At 53.0% G+C, this 26,419-nt stretch overlaps 2 protein-coding genes across 14 annotated transcripts in view; one reads left to right on the forward strand and one right to left on the reverse strand.

Annotated features, from left to right (window-relative positions):
• Positions 1-1,105: 1,105 nt before the first annotated feature.
• Positions 1,106-21,072, reverse strand: DHCR7 (7-dehydrocholesterol reductase). Of its 4 annotated transcripts, none has more exons than XM_014828040.3 (9): positions 20,965-21,072; positions 15,051-15,179; positions 12,491-12,594; positions 11,691-11,913; positions 10,288-10,378; positions 9,310-9,523; positions 6,841-7,045; positions 5,820-5,951; positions 1,106-2,605 (listed from the first exon to the last, which is right to left on the reverse strand). In XM_014828040.3, exons 3-9 carry the CDS (start codon positions 12,586-12,588, stop codon positions 2,141-2,143), a joined length of 1,428 nt encoding a protein of 475 aa, XP_014683526.1. In that variant the 5' UTR covers positions 12,589-12,594; positions 15,051-15,179; positions 20,965-21,072; the 3' UTR covers positions 1,106-2,140. The 4 variants fall into 4 exon arrangements, with proteins under 4 accessions (XP_014683526.1, XP_014683527.1, XP_070344478.1 ...); XM_014828041.3 differs by having other exon boundaries at positions 20,928-21,028; XM_070488377.1 differs by having other exon boundaries at positions 20,893-20,986.
• Positions 21,073-21,148: 76 nt separating this feature from the next.
• Positions 21,149-26,419, forward strand: part of NADSYN1 (NAD synthetase 1) — a 41,437-nt gene continuing 36,166 nt past the window's right edge. For 6 of the 10 annotated variants that reach the window (XR_011495220.1, XR_011495219.1, XR_011495221.1 and 3 more), the window contains exon 1: positions 25,056-25,265. Coding sequence is in view for 3 of the 10 variants with exons in the window: in XM_044749803.2 (XP_044605738.1) it covers positions 25,181-25,265 (85 nt within the window). In the remaining 7 variants the exon portion in view is untranslated. Of the gene's footprint in view, positions 21,309-24,245; positions 24,435-25,055; positions 25,266-26,419 lie in introns of those variants that run through there. The other 4 variants (XM_044749804.2, XM_070488381.1, XM_070488380.1 and 1 more) reach the window with 4 other exon arrangements.

The following is a 26,419-nucleotide window of genomic DNA, read 5'->3' on the forward strand; positions in this document are numbered from 1 at the left end:
AGAGGCCTCCTGGTCCGATGTCACTGTGCAGACGGTGGGGCTCCTGGTCTCACCTGTCCTTATCTGCAGAGGAGGGGCTGGGTTTCATCCACATGCAAAGGGGAGTGAACCACAGTGAGCACAGACTGGACTTGTGTGTGCCCAGCACACTGCACAAGCGATCAAACTTCAGCTCAGCTCAGAGGGACTAACGCAAACAAAACTTGGCTAATTGATAGAGGCAGATCTAAGATTTGAACTAGAGCTCGCCTACGAAATCAGTGAGAAGCCGTTCTCACTGCAGGGCAGGAAAATAATAATTACCCTTATTTTTCAAACGAGGAAGCCAAGGCACAGAGAGGGTAAGTCACCTGCTCAAGGCCACATAGCTGTTAAATGGCGGAGCCAGGATCTGAGCTCACAACCACTACACTCCAGCCTCCTTAAAGTGAATTCACTCCATGTCTGGGAGGAAAGGGAGGAGTCCGCTTTACTCAGGGCCATGCAGGGCAGGGGTTAACTGGTCTGGCCAGTATTTGAATCATTCCTGTAGCTTGTGACAAATACAGATGCCTGGGACTCGCTCAGCCCCAAGAGCTGGAATGGGCAGGGGTGGGGCCCCAGCACTGGGAAACTTTGCTCTGAAGTCAAAGTCCGGCCGGTGTGGGGCCCCAGCTCTGATGCCCTCCAGCTGTTCAGGAGGCAGGCTGTCTTGTTCAACAGGTTCTAACTTGAAGCAGGGGTGGTGCCGCCCTGCCCCTCCCCTCCCTGCCCAGGCGCTCAAGGATCCCGGCTCATTCACAGCTTTGGTTTCTCAGGGTGTGAGACAACCCTGGCCCCGGCTTTCTGGCTTCTCTGTTCACTTGCTGGGAGTAGGCGGCCACGCTGGGATTTCCTCCTTCGGCAAATGGAACAGACTCCCACACCCAGCATGAGAAAAGCCCCAACAAAGGACCGGCCCTGGGGGAGGGTGGCACCACTTCCCTGAATCCCCCCCGGTGGGCACTAGAGCTCGGAGGCAGCACCCAAGCATCTGGCCCACCATTTCCTGGGCATCCTTCTACATCCCAGAACCCGAGCCTTACGAATGGTCGGGCCCGACAGGGAGACAGAAACCACACAGAAGTGTGAACAGGGAAAGTTTAATATAGAGAACTGTTAACTCCGCTGGGGCAAGAATGTCTAAAGAGAGCTTTCACGAATAGCCTAGGGTTGAGGGAGTGCCTAAGGCAAGAGGGTCCCCTCCCCAAGTCTGGGATTCAGATCTCATTAGAGAAGACAGGGGTGAGGCTCCCGGGATGGTGGACAGGTTCTCTGGGTCGCCTGAGCCTGAGTTCATGGATGTACCAGAACTAGAAGCCCCTTCCTCGTGCAGCATCCCTCAGTGCCCCTCTACAGACAAATGTGACATCGTGCACACGGCCAAGGGGAACTGCGGCCGGAAGGCAGTAAATTGATTCCTGGCCCACCTTCTGTAGCCCTTCCACTTTATCCAGCAAGACTTGGTGCCCTCCTGATCAGGGGAGCTGGAGATGTCCCTTCAGTGTCAGACGCCAGTGTGTCTGGGCAGCACAGCTGCTCAGGCTCCCAGCACAGAGAAGAAACACTGTCACCAATGGGCCATCACAGGTGATCAGGCCATCCTCCTGCTCTTGGATCACTGCATAGAGAAAACTGGTCATTTCTGCTGGTGAGAAGACAGTGGGTGCAAACCCTCAGAATTCCCCTCAAACCGAGGGGAGGGGCCGGCCCGGTGGCTTAGTGGTTAAGTTCATGTGCTCCACTTCGGCGGCCTGTGGTTCACAGGTTTGGATCCCGGGTGCTGACCTAGTGCTTGCCAAGCCACACTGTGGCAGCATCCCACACAAAATAGAGAAAGGTCGACACAGACGTTTGCTCAGTGACAATCTTCCTCTAGTAAAACGAGGAGGACTGGCAACAGATGTTAGCTCAGGGCCAATCTTCCTCACCAAAAAAACAAAACAAAACAAAACAAAAACACCCACAAGGGGAAAGGGAAGCACACTCTCGTTTACAAGAAGCCTGCCAAACGCCAGGTTCTTTTTACAGACGAGGAAACTGAGGTTCCCAGAGGGTGGAGCAGGGATGTCAGCCCCAACAGACCCGGCTCCAAACGCCCTTCGCAGCCCGGGCTACCCCTCTAGAAGATGCCAGGCAGCAGGCGGTAGGGCACGGCGGTGGTGTAGCGCTCCCAGTCGCGGCCGTACTTGAGGGCGCAGCGGTGTTCGTCCCGGAGGCAACGGTGGGTCAGCAGGATGGTCATGTACACGATGTAGAAGTAGGGTAGGAGGTGGCCCCCGCCACAGGCCAGGCAGTAGGCCAGGCTGCCCATGAGGTCGCCCGTGTAGTTGAAGTGGCGGGCCAGGCCCCAGAAGCCCGACACCAGCAGCTTGCTGCGATGCTTCTGCCCGTCGGCCGACGTGTAGGAGCACTCGATGGCCTCGGGCTTCCTGCCCCAGATCCGGCAGCGCCCGCCCGTGCGGCGGAACAGGTCCTTCTGGTGGTTGGCCATCCTGAACACGTAGTAACCCAGCAGGCCCAGCAGCAGGACGCCCATGGCGTGCGGGGTGGACAGCTGCACGGGGTGGTAGACCAGGTACAGGCCCTGCGGGCAGGAGGGGAGACGTCAGGCGTGGCTGCATCCAGGCAGCCGGCGGGAGCAGGGGCTCGGGAGCGCGGCCAGCGGTCAGACCCCGCCTCCACCCCAACTAGCTGCCTGCCTGGGTCGTGCCTCGGTTTCCTCTTGTGTCAATAGAAGCGCCTGCTTCAGAGGCTTGTCGTGGGGAGCAAATGAGTAAATAGACAAATCTGTATATCCACCTGCCTAACTACCCACCTCTCTATCTATCTACCTACATACATATACGTATCATCATAGATAGTATAAATATAAGATATATAACAATAGAAAAGAGATCATTTGAATATAACATCATGATAGTAATTTTGTGTGTGACCTTGGCAAGGCCATGGTACCCAGATATTTGGTCAAACGCTAGTCTACGTGTTATGAAGGTATTTTTAAGAGGTGACTAACATTTCTAACCAGTAGACTGAGTAAAGCAGATTACCCTCCATAATGTAGGTGGGCCTTGTCTAATCAGTTGAAGGTCTTAAGAGAAGAAAGACTGATCTCCCTGGAACCAGAGTGGATTCCACCAGCAGATGGCCTCTAGATCCAGCTGCAAGCTCAATTCTTCCCTGGACCTCCAGCTGCTGGCTGCCTTGAAGATTTAGGACTTGCCAGGACCACAGTCACATATATATATACACACAGTCATGTGTCACTTAGTGACGGGGATATGTTCTGAGAAATGCGTATTTAGGTGATTCAGTTGTGCAACCACAGAGTGCACTCACACAAACCTAGATGGTAGAGCTTACTACACACCTAGGCTGTACGGTCCTAATCTTATGGGACCACTGTCATATATGCGGTCCATTGTTGACCGAAAAGTCATTATGCGGTGCATGACTGCATACACGTATCTATGGACATATGCGCATGCGCGGATGTGTGCATATAAAATTCATACATCCTATTGATTCTGTCTCCGGAGGACCCTAATACAAATATAATATGAAATATACGTATGTATATACCTAAGATATACAGAGGCCAAAACAAGGCACGGCCTGGTACATATTAAGATAGAGATGGATAGATACATAAAATTTGTTGCTACTGTTTGCACACCCGAACAAAGGATTTCACAGAATCAGGGAATCAGGTAGGGCAGGCCTACCACCAGCCAGGGGGAGAAACGGGTCCAGAGGACCCATCCAGAGGATCCCACGTGGGGACCACAGTTCAGAACGTCTGGCCTCCCGTGCAGGCTCTTTCCCTTGACCGTGCTGGCTCTGCTGTGACTTTCCTGCTTTCCCAGGGCCCTTGCTCTGGGAGGCTGCATGCACTGGCTGGCTCACATCCTGTACCGCCTGTGAAGTCTTTCCCCTTTGGTTCTCTCCATCCTTGCACAACCTGTTCAAGCAGACCCCCCAGCTTGCTGCTACGACATGGGTGTCCTAGAAAGTTCTTCGCCCTGTCCCCAGACCTCCTCACTCACCTAGGGAACGAGCAGGTGGCACGTGGCCAGGCCTCTCAAGCAGCCAGCTTACCCAGAGGGGAGCAGAGCTGCTCTCGGCAGAGCTGCGACGGGCTGGGGGCCTACAGACGAGGCCTCTCCCACCCCCTACCTGCCCTCAAGAGCAACTCTACACGGGGCGCAGTGTGGGGTGGGGTGTCGTCCGAAGCCGCCCAGGCCAGCTGCCCAGCACTGCACACGCACACGTCCTCGGCTTCACGCAGCCCCAACCGAGGTGGCATCTGCCCTGGTTTTTCAGAGATGTTCGGGAGCCCTTCCCCTGGCTGGTGGCCCTACAGAGGTGCAGACGCAGGTCCCTCTGGCTCCCCAGGCCAGCGCTCTACACCCGGATTCAGTGCAGCGTGCCAGGGCTCTCCTGAGGACTCTGGCCTGGTTCAGCCCATCTCGGCACTCACGGCTCCGTGACGCCCCCCTTGGAGACCTGCCGGTCCTCTCTCATCCAGAACGCTCCCCTCTCCTAGCCTCCCAGCCCCCGGACGCCTCCGACATCAACGCCTGCTCAACGGTGCCGAGCCCTGCTCGATCCTCCAGCTTCCGTCGGGGAATTCTCCCCACCACGCCTCAGGTCCTGCGTCCCAGCCATGCTGAACTGTTTCCTGCCTTAAATGTCCCCGTCAGCTCCCCACACGCCCCTGGCCCCGAAATGTTCTCACATACAAGACTGCACACACCATGCCACCTTTCTGGAATGTTCTTACCCCCAGCATCATCATTCTGCCCTCGGCCTGGCTGTGGTTGCCTCAATGCTTTTGCTGGCCCACAACTGCAGGTTGGGGACCCCTCCTTGGCCCTCTCTTGGGGGTCAGCACCCCCACTTCCCATCAAGCACCCCCTCCCTGCTCTGCGCTGCCTCTTTCATGGACTTGCCCCCCGGGCCGTGGGCTCCGAGGGCAGGGCCCTCCGCGTCTCCTTCTCCTGCCTCTCCGGCACGTGCCTAGTGCCGTGGAGACCCTCACGAAGTATTTAAGGAAGAAATAAAGGTAAGAAAGAAGGCCTCTTATCATTTAAGCATTAAGATTTGAATAGACATGAACATAAATAACCCCCTCCATCCACCCAGATCCCCCAAATTCTTCCCTTTTACCCAGTGTCTACCCTGTATCCTCTTCTCCTCTAAGTTTTACGGGATGACTTGTGTCCCCCAAATTCATATTCTAAAGTCCTGACCCCCAGAACCTCAGAATGTGACTGTATTTGCAACTGGGGTCTTTAAAGAGGTGATTAGGGTAAAATGGGGTCCTTGGGGAGGGCCCTGATCCAGTGTGACTGGGGTCCTTATAAGAAGAAGAGATCGGACACAGACACACAGACGGATGACCCTGTGAGGACACAGGGAGAAAACGGCATCCACATGCCAAAGAGAGAGGACTCATGAGGGACCAGCCCTGGTGACACCTGGATCACAGACTTCCAGCCTCCAGGACCGGGAGACAGTCAATGTCTGTGGTTTAAGCCGCACGTCCGTTGGACTGTTTAGACAGCCCGAGCTGACTGCGACACTAAGCCTTCCCTTCTTCCCAGAAACGGGAGCAGCCTCCGCTCTGCAGCATCTGGTGCCCCCGAGAACAGACACCACACAGGGAGCAAAGCTCAGCATGTGCTCAGCTGCGTCTGCTCGGAGGGTAGCCCGGGGCACACCTGGGACCAAACAGCCTAACGCCGTGCTGAGCTGGGCAGCGGCAGCCCCGGGGGCTCGCGGTCCTCGCTCCTCACCTGCAGCGTGTACAGGTACGGCAGCCACACGCAGTCGCCCCAGCCCAAGTACCACCCGAAGTGGTCGTGGCAGATGTCAATGGTTTTCAGGTACCAGGTTTCGTTCCAGAAGAAGTCCAGCACGTAGATGGCCTGGAAAACAGGAGCGTCCAGGTACCAACTGTGGGGCACTGATGGGGGACCTGGGGAAAGCCGCTTCAGTAGACGAGGAGGTGGCACGGGAGTGTCACTGAGCTCCTCGGGTGACATGCACCATCGGGCTGGCCCTGTGCTTCCCACCATGCCTGGGACATGGAGGACAGTGGGGGGACAAAGCATCCTTGTCCTGAAAGTCTGCAGTCTGAGACAAGGATGTTCCGCAAATGATGACTGAAAGGGGCATTGCTAGGAGGTGACACCCAGGCTGTGGAGCTTGGAGCAGAGATCGCTCAGAGTGGAAGGGCTGGGGACGGCCCACGGGGGATGTGACATCATGGGCCGGGGTCCACGCCAGCACGGAAGCCCTTCGCCCATGGAGGGAATGTCCCAGCATATGTGTGCCCTGCATGGGGGGTGACCACTGTGCCCAGGGGGAGTGGAAGAGACTGATGTCCATTTACATAAATGGGGAAAAGGTGAAAATGAATCACTGCTCCTCAGCCCCCACCTCGAGGGGGTTGCCTGAGAGCCACGGGGACCACGTGGGGAAAATGCCTTACAGGCCGTAAGCTGTGGATGTGGCCAGGACCGTGAGCCTGGGACCTTCCAGAACCGTCGGAATGGTGTTAATGTTCTCAAGCCATCAGAACACCCTTGAGCCATTAACAGGCGTCCTCTAGGAAAGTGGCCACTGGCCACAAGCGCCCCCAGGGCCCACGTGGCACCTGCACATGACAGACCTGTCACTACGTGCTCGCTAGCCTGCTCCTCAGAGACAGGAGAGAAGGGGGCCGACTCCCTTTGAAAACTATCCGGTTTTCGGGTTTCCCCAGCGCCCAGCAAGTGTCAGAGCTTCCACCCGCTGCGGCCGCAGCCAGGCTACCTGCAGGACGTTGACCAGGACCATGGAGTTGGTCACGTGGCCGTAGAGCTCCTGCTGCTTTGCTGCAAAGGACAGGTTGATGAGCGTCCAGGCAACAATCCCAGGGCGTCCGTTGAAGAACAGCTTGAAGTCAAACCACTTCCCAATTCGCGGGTTAAACTCAACGCCCATCATGTAGTTGTAAAAGAAATTGCCTGTGAATTTGCTTAAAAAGAGAAATGAAAGATGCGTTGGGTTACTGAGCGCAGCTCACGACGTGTGGCCTGTTTTGCTAGCATGGATGCAGGTGCTCAGCCCGGGCCTAGGCAGATGCCCGAGGCGGAGGCTGCCGCGGGCCGCGGAGAACCACGCAAGCAGAGGGCGCGTCCGTGCTCCCTGCTTCCCCGCGGCCTCGTGTCCTTTCGCTCTGCGTTCGGCTTCGGCTCAGCAGAGACCCCCCCACTCCCACCAGCAGGAGGCACGTGAGCTGCTTGCTCCCGGCCTGGGAAGGCGGGCAGATGTATCTGTGCTTAAGAGTTTGTCGGCAGTCCCCAGGTTTCTCCCCACCCTCCTCCAGCTTCCCCTGAGGCATGGCACAGGTGAGCTGCAGAACTGGCTCGACTGAACTAAGATTTTCCCCTGAAGCGGACTCACAGGGCATTGGAGCCTCCGGTGGGCGTGCAAAGTTGTAAATGATGCCAAGGTACAGAGAAAAGCAGCATGTGTGCCTGCTTCTGGGGCCCACGTGGACCCCTCACTGGTCAAGTTCCTGAACCATTCACTACCCAGTTCCCTGACCCCAAAGCCCTCTCCAGGGGTGACTGGAGAATGGGCCAAGATAACTCACTGGAGACCCTTGTTAGATGTAACTTGCTGTTGTATACATAGGGGGAATTCTGTGTAATTAGAAGAACATACTTTTCTGTCCATTTCCCTCAGTTAGGGGAAGCAGAAGCAAAACATACGAAGTCTACAATAGGTGAGGTGATCATAGAACAGTGAGAATGATTCCCACAAGCCGCAGAAGACCAGCCTCATTACGTGATCATCGCACACGCCCAAAGCACCATCGCCAAACATGCTTCCAAGAGCCGAGGGGTGACAGTGAAAGGAAACACCCTTTGGTTTTATTTTGGCATCCAGACTAAAATGTAAGCACCCCAAGAACAAGAATCTTGTTTTCACCTAAAGCCCCACTGCCTACACCTGTCTACAGGGGGGAAACCAACAAATATCTGTTGATGAATGGATGGATGGAGGGAGGGAGGAAGGGAGGGATGAAGGATGGGTGAATGGATGGATAGGTGGGTGGGTGGATGGATGGATGGATGAATGGGTAGATGGGTAGATGGGTGGATGGATAGATGGATGGATGAATGGATAGATGGGTAGATGGGTGGACAGATGGGTAGATAGGTGGATGGATAGATGGATGGATAGATGGATGGGTGGATGGATAGATGGATGGATGAATGGATAGATGGGTAGATGGATGGATGGATGGATGGATGGATGGATGGATGGATGGATAGGTGGGTAGATGGGTGAGTGAGTGAGTGGGTGGGTGGGTGGATGGATGGATGGATGGGTGGATAGATAGATGAGTGGATGGATGGGTGGGTAGATGGGTGAGTGAGTGGGTGGATGGGTGGATGGGTGGATGGATGGATGGATGGATGGATGGTGGGTGGATGGATGGATGGATGAAGAGCTGAATAAATGAATACATGAAGAGATGGATGGATGGATGGATAGATGGATGGATGGATGGATGGGTGGGTGGGTGGATGGATGGATGAAGAGCTGAATAAATGAATACATGAAGAGATGGATGGATGGATGGATAGATGGATGGATGAATGGATAGATGGATGGATGGATGGATGGATGGATGGATGGATGGATAGATAGATGAGTGGATGGATGGGTGGGTAGATGGGTGAGTGAGTGGGTGGATGGGTGGGTGGGTGGATGGATGGATGGATGGATGGATGGGTAGGTGGATGGATGGATGGATGAAGAGCTGAATAAATGAATACATGAAGAGATGGATGGATGGATGGCTCACAACTGTCCAACTCAAGGCTTCCATGAGAATGGGCACCAACCAGTAGGGCTCTCCCTGGGAAGCTGTTACATTAAAGCCACTGAGACAACAAGACTCTTCACTAAGATTGTTTCAGGCCACGCTGATGTTCCAGAAAAAGACGCAATGGGCTGCCTTTGCCCCTGGCCAGAAGTTGCCTTTCCCACCTCCCTGCTCCCAGGCCAGCCCTACAGGGGACAACTCGGCCACCAAGGATGGAACTTGGCCATCTTCAACTGTATTCTTCCTAAGGCAGGATGTTCCCCAGAGTCAGACAAGTTCCAATAAGCTCTTCTTTCAAGGATTCTCAGTCCTCAGGGCTTTACAACCTCCCCTCCCAAGGGAACAGAAAAAGGCGAGGAGGGAAGGCACCCTCTTTCCACTCCAGTGGCGGAAGCACGTACCAGTCTTCAGCATTGGTGGGGAAGAAGTAACCCTTGACCATGGCGAAGGTGGAAACGGCGTAGCCGAGGATATTGGCGCACCACAGCAGCGGGATCCAGTTGTCGAAGATGATGGTGGGAGAGAACCAGAAGAAGAGGTGTGAGTTCGCAAACCAGAGAAGATGCGTGATGACCCACGCCTGCAGGCCGTTGACCTGGTACTTGTTGACAACTCCTGTGAAGGAAGGCAGATTTAAAAGTCAAGGCGTTTTCCCGACCCGCGCCACGCAGCAGCACCTGGCTCGGGCCCTCCACGCTTTCGGGGCCTCGCTGCTCAGGTCCTCGTCCAGGGCACCCAGACTCCAGCCCCAGGCTAGGCGCACACCTCCTGCTGTTATTCCAGGGACTAACGGCTCCTGCTGGCAGAGCCCTTAGAAGAGGGACAGGGCGCAGACTCTTGCTTTCGTCCTGGTTCTCCTCAACGGACCAGAGGCTGAGTGACCGGCCTGCCGTTTGTTAGACTTGGGGCCGAGCTCCAGCAGAAGCGAGAGGATGCCCCCATGGCTCACCGGGGAGCACTGCAGTCTCCCCACTGGACCGGGAGCTCTGAGAGGGCAGGGACAGAGTGGGAGAGCTCCTCATGGGGTCTCGGTAACCATGGGGAACGAATGGGACCGGGTAGCTCTGAGGTCCCCTAAGCAAAAGCTGCCCCCGCTCCCCACCCCCGGACACCACTGATGGATGCGATGTGTTCTTGGAAGAGAGATGCTCCAGGAGCCCATTTATGGCAACCAGCGTGGGGCGGGAGGCCGTTCAGCCCCGTCTTTACTGAAGAGCCTGCTCTTCAGCCCCACATCCGGGACAGCCCTGGGTTGCCCTGGATTGTCTCGAGGCCAGGTGTTGTAGGAATTTCCCAGCAAACTTTTAATTTTGTCAGCGAGCAGTCTTTGGGACGGAAGCAGCCCGGGGGAGGGAGGCGGCGGCTGAGCTCCAGGTCACCTGCAGGAGTCACGGCGCCCTCTTGCACGCCGCCTACGTAGCCCGGCAGAAACTTATGGCAGAAGTCAGGAAGCACCACGTACAAAAGCACCTGAAACACAGAGATTTTGAGCTAAATCCCCTGCGTCCCGAAGGGCCTGCCTGTGTTGACACAGCCCGGCTTTTATTAACTGAGATGACAGATAGGAAGGCACCGTATGTCGGCAAGAAATCCTGATTATGGTCAGATATCCAATTCCAGAAGGAAGTGTACGGTTGAGTGGCATCACGTACATTCACAGTGTCGTGCAACCATCACCACCATCTGTCTCCAGAACTTTCCATCTTCCATGAACTCTTTGGGAAACTCTGTCCCCACTAAACACTAATTCCCCATACCCCTTCCCCCAGCCCCTGAGAACCACTAATCCACTTTCCGTCTCCACGGATTTCCCTGTTCTGGACTTCACATATAAACGGAATCCTATGGGATTTGTCCTTTTATTACAGATTTCTTTCACTTAGCAGATTGTTCTCAAGGTTCATCCACGTTGTAGCTTATGCCAGCACTGCATTCCTTTTTACGGCCAAATAATATTCCACTGCATGGATGGACATTTTGCGTATCCATTTGTCTGTCGATGGACATTTGGGTTGTTCCCAGTTTTGGGCTATTGTGGCTCATGCTACTCTTATCTTCTACTTTTTACCCAAAGGGACCAAGAGATCTGAAGTGAGAGGGAGTCTGAAGCCCAAAAGCTGGGACCCTGGGGAGAAAAAGCTAAAAATGGTTGGAGCCTTCCTCCACGACGAGAAACTCCTGTTTCCCTGGAAACGTCCTGGGTTCCGATAATAAATAATGCCACTGTGTACTAGGTTCGCCGTGCAAACGGCCCCTGCCTGGTGAACTCCTTCTGGCCTGGGAGGCCAGTGGGGTCACAAAAGAGCTGAGGACATCCTTGACCAAGACTGTGCGACCACCTGTCAGGAACACAGGCCTTGGCTTTGCTGAGTGGTGTCTCTCGTAACCGAGGGTCCCTCTGGGGGCGAGATGCTCTTTCAATGGAGCTCCCATAAGGTAAGATTCCTGCTGTGAACAGGGCTTCCCTGGGCCAGCCACGCCCTTACGCCCTCCCAAGGGGTCTTGCTCCCTACTACTCGGCCTGTCCCTGGAGGGCGGGGCACACTCCTGACGTGGGGAGGCTCACACTGAAGGCGTCTCGGATCCCAGGACGCTGTCAGGTGCCCCCTATCTGAAGGTGAAGCTAAGTGCATCAGGCTCTGGGTCGTGCCCTGTTGGGTCCTGGAAATAAGGCCCATCTGAGCCAGGATTCTATTTCCGTGACAAACGGCCAGGACTATCCCAGCAGGAGGGGACGCTCCATACACACTGCACCCTGACCACCATGGCTGGGAGGGCTGACCTGGAACGTGACCCACAGGGTGTAGAGCCGGGCTGCTTTCTTCGTCACAGATGGCGTCTTGGCCCAGATGTCTGAGACACGAGCACGCCCGGTGGCGATGTCCACCACGGGCGCGGTCAGGGAGCAGCTGTACTGGTCACACGCCATGATGAAGTAGTACACGATGAAAGGTGCAAAGAGCAGCAGGAAGAGGATGCTCGCCAGGGAGAACCAGTCCACCTCCCTGCGGGAGACGGCAGGTGGTCACCCCACGGCCTGCCAGGCCCTCTGCCCTCGCAAAGAGGATGCTTTGCTTGTGTGCACACAGTTGTTCCAACCAGACAGCACCTCGTGAGAGAAGGGTGTCAGTCTCAGGGCAAAGCCCTTCCCGTTGCCTGGAGAAGCCACTCAGCAGGCTCGCCTTACGGCCATCAATCAGGAGGTGGATGGACCTGTGGGCACCCACAGAAAGCCCAGGGCCCAGGAGACGGATGCAGGAAGGCCATCTGTGACCAACAAGGCCAGGGGCTTCTCCATTCCGGGCCATGGGGGTTGTTCACCCACACCACGTCCCCATCACTCTATGGCTCCAGGAGAACCGTGACGCCCATGTACTATACGGCTAGCACACCGGCTATCCTTGACTTTTTAGTTTCTTCTTTTTTTAATTCCTTACTTTATAAAATGAAAACTGTTTACCTTTCAGAATCTTTACGATAAAAGAAACTTCTTCTAATAGCTTCATAAAATCCCAAAGGCTGGCAACCTCTCGCTAAAACTCTACTCTCTTTTCTGGCTGGGAAGACGGGTGAGGTCCTTACCAGGCACGGCCCCACTGCCCATGAGGAGCAGCCCCATCCTTGGTGACCCCATCCGGACTCTTGGTTCTGGGAACGTTGGGCTGAGATTTTGCAGCCATTGGGCCCTGAGGGAAGGAGAGACACTCTGTTCAGACTGTTCTGTGAAAAATAAGACACTGCCTCTCCCCACCACATCCCCCACTCCTCTTGGGCCCTGCTGGGCTGGCCTCGTTCACTCCCTTCCCTGTGCCTTGTCCTGGACAGTGGATGCCAGGCAGGAAGACATCGCTGCACCTTAGGATCTCTCCCTGGGAACGTGCAACAACCTCCCACCTGGCTTGCTCATCTCAATTCATCCCCTAAATGGCAGTAGAATGCCCCTCTCACCACATGCCCTCCGTGGCTCGGAGCCCACACCATCTGCTCCTGCCTTCCTGGCCCCCTTCCTCTCCACTCTCCCCTCACACCCTCTGCTCCAGGCACACAAGGGTCTTTACTGATCCTCGAAAATGGTTCATCCTGTTCATAATACCTGCGACTTCTCTGCTTAGAACACGCTTTGCAGGTCTCCTCGTTCAGGTCTCGTGTAAAATGTCCCCTCCTCAGTATGACTTTTTATTTTTCCTGGAGTTTGTGCTTGCCTCACTTTTTCCATTTGCTAAGGTTTCTATGCACCTATCGCCATTTTTTTTTTCTGCATGTGCTAACAGAGCTGTCATACATGTCAATAATTTTCCTACACACTCTAACACCACAAAGTGTATCATTTCCATTCTCCACGCCCCCCCGATAGTCATTCATCTTGTACCAGGGTGCAAGTTGACCAGCCACTCTACCTATGACTTTATTTTCTTAATAACTCTTCTCACCCTGTGGAATTCTTCTGCTTATTTCCTTGAGCACATGTTTATTGTCTGTCTCTCCCCATTAGAATGTAAGCTCCCAAAGGGCAGTAATTGTGTGTTCTAGTCATCATTTTTCTATCAGGGCCTGGAAGAGTGTTTAGTACATGTAGGCTGTTGAAGAAACAATCACTTTACAAAAAAAGAAGAAGAGGAATTATATGCAGCTAAGTAGCAGCTGCTCTAAATGGTTATAATATGGGGGAAGTGAAACCCGACTTTCCGAACAAGTTCACAATTGTGAAGTCTCAAAATATGAGGGATAAAAAAAAAGATGATCTTAAAAGCTTTCAGGGAAAATCCAGGATTAAGCATCACACTGGCAGCAAGTTAGATTCCAGACATCGAGAATGGGAAAACTTTAAGAATTCTGAGGGAGACTTTTTTTCAACCTGGAATTCTATTTCCAGGTTAACTACGATTCAGAGGAGAAGACGCAAGATCCAAGAGAGCTGCTAAAGGGATGTCCAGCGAGAGGAAAAGAGGAAGTCCCAAGGTGACAGCTGTGCAATGGACGAGATAGTCCCCATTGTACCATCCACATTGGTACAGGATGATTGGCTGTGAGCGGAGGCAGGAACGGAAATGATAAATTTTGTTGTGTTAGAGTGTGTAGAAAAATTATTGACATGTATGACAGCTCTGTTAGAACACGCAGAAAAACAATTATTGATAGATGCGTAGAAACCTTAGCAAATGGAGTAAGTGAGGCGAGCATTAATTCCAAGAAAAATAAAAAGTCACACAAGGGAAAAAAAATATATAATTATAATACGTTACTCAGCGTAACAGTAAATAATAGTAACTTTGCCAGAACCATGTAAACTCTGGTTATTGACTGACTACTGGATGCGTATAAGGAAATGTATAAAGTCAGAAGGGAAAATGTATAAAGTCGGAAGAAAAGCAAATCATTTAGAAATAAGCTGGTAAAAACAATGACACAAAAGTAGGTAAAAGAATGAAAAGTACTTGCTTCTGGGAAGTGAGACTATAGAATGAGGTTGGGCATAGTTTATTTTAACACTGATTTTTAAAAAAAATATGAATATGAGCTACTTTAATACAAATGTGCATTCATTTAAAAAGTTTCAATGATGAAAGACATTTTGACTTGCCGTGTGGGAACTGTAGCTGCATCATTTAATTTAATTTACACGGGTCGGTTTAGGGAACGCCTACGATGTACCAGGCAGGATGAAGAGCTCTTTATGGGCTGGGACCATCCATCTCTACGGCCCTAAAACGCAGAATCGAGAGCCTGGTGCGTGGCAGCTACTCTCATCTAACGGGCTGGAAAATTACAAAAGGGCCAGAGATGCACAGGCTGAGAACTAAGCGTGGAAAACCAAAGAACGCTGCCAAAAAGAAAAAGCATACTTTCTAGGGATTAAAACAAGCCCATACAAATATTTTGAGCTTATCACAGAGTTCATTTGCGCAGGAGTCACCTCGCTGGCTGTCGGAAGCAATGAATTTTGTAGTAAACGTGTAGATAATATCCTTGGCAACAGACGGCCCGCAAAAGAGAAGGAGGTGTTCTGGGTGTATTTTCTTTTTTCCCTAAGACTCACAGACAGGACCCGATGCCAAGAGCTGATGCACTAGCTGTCTTTACTTTTTCAAAGCTGAAAGGTCGCTGCCGGCGCTCATGAACAACAGCGCCAAGACACGCTTACCTCCAACCTCTTGTCAAGCGGTTTCACAGCAGAGCAGAAGTTTTCCTTCTTGAACTGGCCCCTCTAAGATCTCCAGACTCTTCTGATCAACAGGTCGGCCTGATCCTTCTCAACCCTCTGAACCAAGTTCTGCAGGGACACGAAGATGACGAAGACACTCAGGGAGCTGCTATTTCAGGATCAAAGGGAGCTAAGGACCCAAATGGCATTTATTCCAGGTCTGCTGCTGGAACCGAGTGAGAGGTACGAGCTCGATGCTCAGGGCTTCAAAAGGGAAAGTGGCCTCGTGGGGGGTGCGTAAGGCCACTGCATCTCCCAGGATTTTTGCCTGGCACATACGATGCCCGGCAAATAGGAAACACTTCATAACAGTCGATGGACCTTGGATACCAGCCTTAACACGCCACAGACGCATCCCTGATAAGCAGCGATGAACCAAAAGGTATTTTCTTTGTACATTTACAACAGGTAGCTGCATATGCACCTGAAACAGTTCTAGAAGCTTCTTTGTGCCATCTGTCTGAATCAGGCCCCGCCTAGGGTTTGTACGTTCCCATGGTCACATTCTAAGAGCCAGTGAGGTCCTAGGAACCCAGAGCAGCATTGAGAGTCCCCAGGGCTCAGAGCCTGGATGTCTGCAGACTCGCTGGACTGAGGGACCTTCTTGACTGTCTTGGGCCATGAAAACCCACGCACGTGAGGTTTGGCAGCTGCTGTGAAAGCGGGATCAAGGAGGTTTACTGTTCCACACCTGGGGAAGAAGAGCCAGGGAGATGGGTGGGGCTTTTTGGCACCTGGTCAGCTCCCTGGGCTGTTTTTTGAGTTTCACAGCCAAAGCTAAAGGGGCGTTGCTCCTGAGGGTGTGGGGATGAGGTAGTGTAAGGGTCTAATGTTAAGCATTCATTTCAAAAGACATCCATTTGAATAAACATACTGGTAGCCATGTGACACAGCTACCAGCCAAACAACCAGAGAAGGAATTAGAAGGCCCCGCCCACAAAGCGTTCTCATTCCGAAAGCCCTGTTGTGGTTAAGTGACCTCTGAGTGACCTCTGAGTGGCCCTGCTTCTTCCTTCCTCTGTCCTAATTCCTGTTTTACCAATAAAGACTGATAAAATAAAATTTTACCAATAAAATTTACCAATAAAGACTGAACCGTGAAACCCTAGACACCCCACCCTCACACCCTAATAAAGGCAGAGCCCCAGGTTCATACTCCTTCCTTCTCTCTCTACCCGTGACCTCGCTGTGTGGCCCCAGGCCTGCCGTGTACCCTCAAGGACCTGTGAGTAATAAATCTTGTTCCTCAAAGTTCCCTGATGGTTTTTACTGAAGTGCATCCTGTGATCCTAAGAACCACAAGGGCGGGCCCAGCCACACCACCGGCCCCAGTGGGGGACATGTCTGTGGGAGCTCCCTACAGTAAGACCAGAGGGCTGGGGCAAATGCCTCGAGCTGAGACATCCACTGTCCATAGGCGGGGACCAATGCAACAGGTGACTCCAGCCCCTCGGCAGCTTTTTGGCATCTTGAGGGTTTAGTAATTTGGGGATGCACCTGAGACCCAGGATGGCGGCAGGGAGGTTGGGGGCTGATACGATGAATGCCCAGGAGGCCCAACGGTCCCCATCAAGGCTGTGAGTTCTCAGCAGAATATGTGGCCAACATGTCCCCATTTGGGATCCAAACTATGTGACCTTAAACAGCTATTTACAACTGTAAGGCTTCAGTCTCTTCATGTGCAAAGTGACCATATCACCCACCTTGTCCAGTAAATGAAGTCATGGGGCCAAGGGCTCAGAGCCCCACCCGACCCCCATCAGAGTTCACCTAAGAGAGTCAGGGATGGCCAAGACCACTGTCAGTACCATCCAGGCCTCAGGAGGGCTCCGTCAGGCTCCCGCAGGGCAGCAGGGAGAGGTTCAGACCGGCAGAGCGCTAAGGAGATGAACCCACGGCGGCCACCACAGAGTGTTCTGGTTGTCCACTGCGTAACTCATCACCCCGCAACTGAGCGGCTGAAGACAACAACAGTTTTTTTTTTTTTTTTTTACCAGCTCTCATTGTTTCTGTGCGTGGGGAATTTGGGGAGAGCTTGGCAAGGTAGCTACGGCTTGGGGCTGTGCTGGAGCAGTGTGGGCCAGCGTGGCAGCCTCGGGAACCAGCCAGAGTTCCAGCAGACAAGGCAGAGGTGGTACAGCCTTTTCGGACCTGGCCTGGGAAGGCTCATGACATCACTCCCAGCACATTCTACTGGTTCCACTGAGTCACAAGCCCACCGCCCATCAAAGGGAGGGGAATCACACTCCACTTCTTGAGGCGGGGAGAGAGGCAAGATATTAGAAGAACATGAGAGATTGTTGAGGCTATCCCTGGATGATGCAACGTGTCACAGACAGATTCTTGACTGAGCATCTGCCAGCTTCCAAGCACCCATTATCTTCCTGGATTCCCACACCAACCCTGGAGAATACTATCATGCCCATTTTATAGACGAGGAGGTTGAAAAGGCAAGGGAGGTGGATCAAGCCGTTCTCTGCTGGTGCAGGCCTATGGGGACAGAGCCAGGTCTGCGGGAACTCCACCCGCTGCGACACACCTGGGAGGCTCTGGAGTAAAGTTCAGAAGAATAACGATGACGATGACAGCTAACCTCCCCGAGGGATGTGCCAGGTACCATTCTAACGCACACGTAGAAACACTGAGTGAGAACTTCATCGGAACAGCAGCCGGGTCTGTTCTGGAAATTCGTTGGTGTAGGGACTGGTGGAGACGGAAACATTCAGACAGACCCCTAGCTGGGCTTTGCGTGAAAAAGAACGATAAAATCCAGATCAGTGGGGGCGGGGGCGGGGGGGAGAGCAGCCGCTCTCCTGGCGTGAGGATGGTTCTGGAGGCTAGGAAGACCTGCATGTTGACCCAGCATCTACGTGTAGGAATCTATCCTGGGACACAGACAGATGGCTATGTAGACACGCAGAGGCAGAACTTCCATGAGAGTCTGCTGTACGCAGTTGCAAAATACCGCAACCAAGTGGCTCTCAGGAAAAAGATCACATGAATGATGACACCCCCACACAGTGGAATACTCTGCAACTGTTGAAAAAAAGGAGCTGAGCACAGAAAAACATTCCCCGGTGTATTTACGGCACAAGGATAGGTCGCAATATAGTCTTATCATTAAAGACTATGTAAACAGCTGTACACCAAAAGCCTAAACGGTATTGGAAATATAGCGGGTGTTTTTCCTCTTTTTTCCTAATTTTTCTAGTAGACGAGTACTCGAGGGATAATTTAACAACAAGGAAAAGAGTTTTTTTAACAGCTCTTGGAGTCACAAGATCCACAATTCTGGAACGTTCGTGACTCTAACTGGAGTCAAGGAGGTCATCTGTTATGGTGACGCTGACTTTTGGCAGATTTTCTCCATCCCCCTTGGCCCTCTGCAGGCTGTGTGCTCCCCCCTCAACTGGCACATGCAATTCACAAGGCTCACTTGCCAAGTGCAGAGGCTACTCCCGGGGCGTGTGGCCCCACCCAGCTCCTGCAGCTCGAGAGCTCTGGCCTCCGCTCACATTGAACGTTGAACGCTCACGTTGAACGTTGAACGGCGGAGCTGTTTCTGAGGCCTCCAGAAATAGGCATGTGCCTTAGTTGGAAGGAAATGTCCAGAGACTCTGACCTCTGATGCTAAAGGGTGAACTGCAGCCCTGGCTGCCAGGAGAGGGTTTCTGCCTCCTGGGAATTATAAGGCACTCATCGTAGTACAAGTTTAAAAGCCAAACCTGCAAGTCCTTCCAATCCATTCCCAGGAGTCATTCAACTCCGGTGTGCATCAGTCCAGATTGCTTCATGACTTACACAACACACACCCACTCTCCTTCCTTCTCCTTTATTCCAAAAATCGGTTTGTATCCAAATTCTTCTGCAATTTCGCTTCTTCCCTCTGTCCTATCTTGGTACGCGGCTTCCTACCACAGTCGTCTCTCTCAGGGTCCATGGGGGATCGGTTCCAGGACCTGCCTCCGATACCAAAATCCCTGGGTGCCCAACTCCCTTAGCTGGTCCTCTGTATCCACGGACTCAGCCACCTGCAGCATCTAGTTGGATCTGAGGATGCTGAAGCCGCAGATATGGAGGAATGACTGTATCGAAATCTGTCCCCTTTTTTTAGCAGTAGTTACGTAAGAGGATTCGGTTTAGAAGTATTCTAAGAATTAACCGTGCTTGGTTGTTTCTGAGTTTTTGCCTTGCAAACCATCCTAGTTTTTCCATGGAAAATTGTCCCGCAGGTGAAACGACTCCATCCTCGCCAGGCCTGCCCCTGCCTGCCGCCTTCCTGGGGGCCATCCCGGCCTGTGGGGCTACACAAGCCAACACCTGACCTCTTTGACCCCTAAGCTTCTCAGCTCCCTCCCCCGAGCCATCTATATACTTCTTGAGAGAATAAACAGGACTATGCAAAATTCTATTAAAAACAGATTCGCCAAATTGCACTCAGAAAGAGTGGGTCATTCTCTGCTCCCACCAAAAGTGTACAAAAGTATCTTTCTCACTTCACCGTGCAGGCCCTAGATATTGCATCTTAAATCTGGGCACCCGACATGGTGCACAGCGGGGCCCGGCACCTGTTTCTTTACCCAAGTAACTGCAGGAGGAGCTCAGGCGGGCACGAGGAGACCACTCCATCCTAAGACCGGGGCGCTGGGTGCCAGGCGCTTCGAGGGCAGGCCACTCAGCCCCTTCCTCAGCTCTGGACAGAGTCATGGTTGAGAAGCACAAACTTTTAAGCAAAAGAAACCAGGCTGTCAGTGTGGAATTCTTGCTCTCTGGTCAACCCTGACCGTTAGCGTGGGGGTTTGGGAGGGTGAGAATGGCCAGGATAGTGTTCTGCCCCTGCTGCCAGCCCCCTAAACGCAGGCATTGCAGATGGAGCTGTTCCCTCACAACCAAAGTAATGTCACTGGTGCCAGTGGGTTTGAACCCTGGCTCTGGCCCTCTCTAAGTACACGACTCTCTACAGGTAACTTCACCTCTCGGGACCCTCAGTCTCCTCGTCTGTAAAACGGAGGTGATGCCAAATATGTAGTGCTAAGCCTGGTGCCTGACACACGGGACCGCCCAGCAGTGAACGACAGAAGGTCTCACACACTCCTCTCCATAAAAACGCTTCCTCGTTTCCAGCTTTCCTCTCTCCTTCACCTTTTGTCAGAAACCTTAACCAGCAACTCCTACCCTTAGCAACCTTTCTAATAAAATCCTAGGATGTCCAGGAAAGAGGCAATATATCATTATTTTAAGAACAGGAAAGGAGGGATGGTTGGAAAAGGAAACAGGACTCTTGACCTTTTGTGGGCGCTCCCGGCACATCAATCCCCTACCCTCATTAATCCATTCCTAGGAAAGCAGTTCAGCATCTCCTACCTGCTCCTCGCTTCTCAGCCAGCAAGGGAGCAAAGGACCGCAGCTCCGTTATTTCCTTAAACGGAAAAATGCATCCTCCTGCGCGGGACGCCCCAGTCCAGGAAGCACGCACCTGGCTCCGCCTCGCCCTGACCACTCTGGGGATAGAGCGTCCCCGTAGGGTCGTCTCGGGTGGGCCAACGGGCACCCCTACACCTCTGGCCTCTCCTCATCGGAACACACGTGCCTCCTCCCCAATCTCACCTGCGCATACGCGCCCCCTGAGACGCTGAGCGCGCATCTGCTCTTCGCCTGCGCATAGGGCCCCCTTGCCTGAGCGCACAACCCACCCAACTTGGGCGCACATCGCCCCACACCCGAACACGCCCCCGCCGGACGTGCGCACTCCCCCCAACCTGCGCGTCCCCCGCCCGCTCACCTGAGGGCCCCCACCTGCACCCCACGCCAGCTCACCTACGCGCCCCTGGACCTGCGCCCCGCGCCCGCTCACCTGCGCACCACGCTCCGCACTCGCCTCGATCCCCGCGGTCCAGGCCTCTTGCCACCCCGCAGCCCCGCCCCCAGGCTGAGGTGCTGCTGTAGACGACCAATCAGAGGCGGACCCTGCGCGGCTGGAGGCCCTGCGCCCCGCGATTGGCCGCGGCGCCTCGCCCCACCCCCTGAGCTGACTTAGCGCCTCAGTGCGCGCCACTCGGCGGCGGCGGCGTGGAGATTGACGGCCCAGGGCCCGACCCCCGGATCTGGCCCGGTGGGGGCGGGGTCTGGTCCGGGGCGTCCACGTGAGCCCCACTGGGACCCAGCAATGCCCGGCCAGTCCTCCGCCGGTGGTCGTGGGTAAGCTCCTTAGCTCCCCGTGCTCTGTTTCCTCTTCTGCCAAAGAAGCTTCAAAGGCGCGCGGTAAACACTATGCATCTAGTGTCCAGGTGCTGGGTCCGCAGCCACGCGCAAAACAGACAAGATCGCCGCTCTTAGGGTGCACGTTGGGGTAGGGGCGGCAGTAGTCAGTAAACAATCGAATAGGTATCTAGGGTGTCTGATGGTGAAAAGTGGGTTGGAGAAGATTAAAGCAAGTAAGAGATTGGGTGTGTGGGTAGCAGTGTTATTTTGGGGTGTCTGGGAGGGCTCCCTGCCATCAGAGGTCTGGTTCCCCAGGAAGTTACCTGAAGCTGGCGTTTAGAGTAGGGATCACGCCTGTGCAGAGATGGATAGGGAGGAAGCAGCAGAGTGGGCAGAGGGAGAAGATGAGTGTCAGTGCAAACCCGTTGGCTTGGGTCAACCACATGGGGAAGCTCCCGTGATAAGGGAGCCCCTCAGAGTTGTCCCCCTGGCAGGGACGGCTAAACCATATGCCCCTGCCTCCATCGGTCACTGGACACGGGCCACCCTTCTGAGGGCATGACCTTGGGCAGGGCAGCTGTACAGCCCAGGAAGCCTCTGGAGGGGTGGGCAGCCAAAGGGGTCTGCTGACCCTACTCCCAACATCCTGGGCGTCAAGCCTTCCTGGCGGAGGGATCTGGTCGAAGCCTGGATCTGGTCTCTGTGCCCCTCACAGAAACGTTTGCATTTTTTTCCTGCAGGTTTTTATTTTGAAAAATAAGTATAAGTATTATTAAGTATTAAAAATAAAATAAGTATAAGTAAAATAAATATAAGTATTCAAAAAAGCAGTTGAAGATATAGTAAAGTGAGCACCCATATCCTGGGATTCAGCAGCTCTCAACAGTTTGCCACATTTAATTTCTGTGTGTGTGTGTGTGTGTGTGTGTGTGTGTGTGTATCCCCCTCCTTTTTTTCTCAACTGTTAATTATCTGGCAGATGATACCTTCCTCCTAAATACTTAGTATCCATCTCCTGAAAACGAGGACATTCTCCTACGTTACCAAAATAAAATGACCACACTCTGGAAATTTAACATCAATGCTGTTATCTAATATGTTGTCGGTATTCAGCTTACCCTGATTATCCCAATAATGTGCTTTACAGCTCTTTTTAAAAACCCAGGATCTAATCCGGAACCTGCAGGGTGCATTCGAGTGGTCCCAACTCCTTTAGTCTCCCTCAGTCTAGTGCCTGCCCCAGCCTTTATATTTTGTTTTATTGTATCTTTTTATTCTTTCATGCCATGAGGCTTTTGCAGAGTCAAGGCTAGCTTTTTCAGCCTATCTCGATTTGGATTCGGCCGTTTTCCTCCTCTTTGCATTTAGATTCTGCATTTTTAGGCAGGATAATATACTATATAATAGGTGATGTCACGTGATGGCCCTTGTTGGTTTTTTTTTTTTCCCCTGCTTTTTCTCCCCAAAGCCCCCCGGTACATAGTTGTATATTTTTAGTTGTGGGTCCTTCTACTTGTGGCATGTGGGATGCTGCCTCAGTGTGGCCTGATGAGCAATGCCACGTCTGCACCCAGGATCTGAACCAGCGAAACCCTGGGCCACCGAAGCAGAGCGCGGGCACTTAACCACTTGGCCACGGGGCCGGTCCCATATGTGACGAAAATAGTAAGTTTGCACATATTGAGGTATATGGGGGAGCCATTCTGGTTTAACCCTGATTTGGCCTAAAACTTGTTTTTCCCAGAGCAGCCTGATTTATGGCCCGCCACTCCTGCCTTGTACATCTGCTTCAAACATTTTCCCAAAGAACACACTCACTAAATCTAGGATGAATATTTCCCTCTCTCTGACGCCAGTGCCAGCACTTCTTTGAAGATAAGCTTTTCTTCCCAGAGAACCAAGGTCAAGTTGACCTGCTGGGTATGTGCTAAACTTCAGCAAAACATATCCTTGTGACATTGGGGATAAAAAATTGTATTCCTGTCATGCTTGCAATAGGTTCTTTGTTCTGAAACAATATATAATCGCACTCTAAACCACACTTCTCTGGAGCGCTTTCTTCCCTGGGGGAAGAGAACACTTCTGGGCTAGCTGTCAACATTAGCTCTTGAAATGTCTCTCTTATCTATAGTTGCGTTATTGATTTTTTGTGTCAACACATGCCTTCACGCATCCCATCAGGAGCAAGGCAGTGTCTCTGTGCCCCATGGTCGATGGTAAGTTTGATTGTGTGGTTCAGGTGGTTTCTGCCAGAACTCTCCCTTTTTCCTCTCATGATTGATGGCCAACCTGTGGATCCTTTGAGATGGCTGCTTCCTAATAACCTTTCACCCAGTCATCTAGATTTAATGTCTCTGGCCTGAATCACTTACTTCTTGGTGCAAAGGGGTGATTTTCTGATTTCATCATCCTTTCAACGTTTATTAGTTGTCGTTTTTCTGTAAAGAACTTCCCTAGTTTAATTTTTTTGTCAGTACAGACTAATGGATTTTCTCACTCATTGAGTTATGATCCTGTACTGTGTGGAAATTAATAAAAGAAACCCTAACTAAATTGGAGTCGGGAGGGCGTGTAGGGGGAGCCCTCACGCCCTAGCACATCATCAATTACACCGACCAGGATGAGACGTGCGCTGTCAACTTGGACAGGAAGTAAAACTACTTTACTTGAAGGTAGATTTCTCTCCCCATCCGGCAGCAGCCCAGCCAATGCACAGCCCTTGCGGCCCTGAACTGCTACTGTCCCCTAATAGACTTCCCAGTTAGAACACCCCTCCATACTCCGTCTTCATCTCCATAAAGCGGCTCCCCTTCTTTCTTTTCAGGATCTGCCTATGGTTTGCCATAGCATGCACGTCCCGAATTGCAATTCTTTTTGGCTAATCCTGAATAAACTCATTTTGAGATAAAATAACAGGCAAATTTGCTTTTTAAGTTGACAGTGTGAAAACCGGTGTATGGATGGCAGAGGTGGCATCGCAAACCAGGAGAAAAAGATGGACTATTCCATCAATGATGATGAGCCACTTAGTCCTTTGGAGGAAAAAAAAATTGATTCCTACCCTAAGTGGACTAGAGAGTGCAATGGGAAAAGAAAACCTGAAGAACTGCTGGTGGTGAACAGGTACCAACGCTTCGGGGAAGAAATTTGGCAATATTTAGTCAGGTTGAACGTGTGCACATCCTTCTACGCAGGCAAGCTGCAGGGAGGTGCAAGCCCGGGAGAAACTGGCAACTACGGGCGTAGAGAAACCATAGGTGGCTCCGAGGGAGACACCTATCGGAATGGAAATAGCAGCGCATGTGTGTGCAAGCGCGTGCGTGTTGACACAACGCTGCTAATAACTTAAATGGCTGTCGTTATTGAATGGGTAAAGTGTGCTTTATTCCTCCAATCGAGCGCCAAACTGCAGAAAAACAATGAAAAGAATGTATCTAATTGCAGGAAAAAAATCGAGAAGCAGAAGCACATTATGGTGCAGTTTGTGGGGAGGTGTGCAATAAAATAGAGGGGTGGGAACAACTGGGCGGCATGCCCGTCCATCTGCGCCCCAGGACCTGGCGACTCTCCCACGCGCCCGGCTCAGGGTGCAGGGGGCGCCGGGTCAGCGGGCCGGGGAGCGCGCTCGCCCGGGACCCGCGGTGCGAAGGGCCTCCTTTCTGCGCAGGCGCGGCGGGCAGCTCCGGGGCGGGGCGGGGCGGGGCGATCCGGGGGCGGGGCCTGACCCCGGGCTCCGCGGTCCAGTCCCCGCCAGGCCTGGCCGGACGGGGCGGGGCGACCCGGAAGGGCCCGCGCCAGGGCCGCCGGTCTCCCCAGGACGGGAGGACCCACTGTCCGGCCGGCCTCCTCCACAGGCGACTGCGGCCAGGATGGGCCGGAAGGTGACCGTGGCCACTTGCTCGCTGAACCAGTGGGCGCTGGACTTCGAGGGCAATTTGCAAAGGATTTTAAAGAGTGAGTTTGGGGGCGGCGGGGGGAGGGGGACAGGAGGAGGGGCGAAGGTCCATTCTTGCTCGTGACGCACGCGCAACCTTGCCCTGCAGAAACCCGCAGCGGTGGGCGTGGGGACAGATAAGATAATGATGACCACGACCGTGTGAGTGCCCAGGTCCTCCTCTAGAATGGGGGGCGGGGGTTACAGTGCCTGAGGACACGTGGTGTGTGCACGTAGTAAGAAAAGCCTGACTGGCCGAGGAGTGGAGAGGGGGAGGGCTGGGGCGTACCTGTCTTCAGAGATCTCTGGGGTCCCAAGTGGCTTATCTAGAGCTGAGCTGCCCATCCTCGGAGGCATTTAAGGGGAGAGTCGCCAGCCTCCGGGGATGCTGTTGTGAAGAAGTGTCCTAGAGTGAGTGGTCTCTGGTGCCTGACAAGCTTCCTGGGGGGCAGACATTTGGGGAAGCTGGCCCAAAGAGGGAAGTGGAATAAGGGGTGAGCCCGTGAGCTTAGAGACTAGGGTGTGGCCACATGGATTCACCATGTAATTATTGCTCACTTTCAGGAGTGAAAGTTTGCACTATTCATTTGCACTATTCATACTTAACCCCTAGCGTTGGGCCGTCCTGGGCAGCCCTGCGAGTGTGGCCATCCCAATTCTCTTGTACTGAGCAGCTTCCTGCAAGAGGGTTTTCCAAGAGCAGAAATGTGAAAAAATGATTCAAGTGAGGACATCTTATCAGCCATGTGCCTTGGACTTTCATCCTTTTTATTTTTTCGATATCAGCCTGGTTTCATTTCATCAGAGGTCAGCGCAAATCTAATTGGGGTGACGAGGGGCGGTCTTGGGTGGCCAGAGCTGATCCTCTGCTCAGCTGGCCTGTCCCCCTTGGACTGCACCCAGAAGCTGCTGCCTGAACCCACAGGTCATTGTGCCCGGGGCTGGTGCCGCTGTAGGTCCCGCCTCCTCCCTGCACGTGGTTGCATCTGCTTGTGAATAAACTGTCAGGATGTGACTTCGTCCTCTTCCTCCATGGTGCTCAGGGTCCGCCGTGCGGGCCCTGCGAGTTTCTCGTTTCTTGCAGGTGTAAGCAGGCTCTGGGAGATGGTGGAGTGGTTTTTTCCTTGTTTTTTTTTTTTTTTTTATCCTACCTACCACAGCCTTTGACAAAGCT

Source organism: Equus asinus, chromosome 17 (genome assembly GCF_041296235.1).
Source record: "Equus asinus isolate D_3611 breed Donkey chromosome 17, EquAss-T2T_v2, whole genome shotgun sequence".
Classification (NCBI taxonomy): Eukaryota; Metazoa; Chordata; class Mammalia; order Perissodactyla; family Equidae; genus Equus; species Equus asinus.

Bases quoted from the DNA above. Each gene is read 5' to 3' on its own strand.
- DHCR7 (XM_014828040.3), bottom strand. From the start codon at position 12,588: ATGGCTGCAAAATCTCAGCCCAACGTTCCCAGAACCAAGAGTCCGGAT. The intron at 10,379-11,690 runs GTCAGCCCTCCC...TCTGTGTTTCAG, and splicing joins CCCTGTGGGTCACGTTCCAG to GTGCTTTTGTACGTGGTGCT. The intron at 2,606-5,819 runs GTGAGGAGCGAG...TCCTGCCCGCAG, and splicing joins CGTACCTGTACACGCTGCAG to GGCCTGTACCTGGTCTACCA.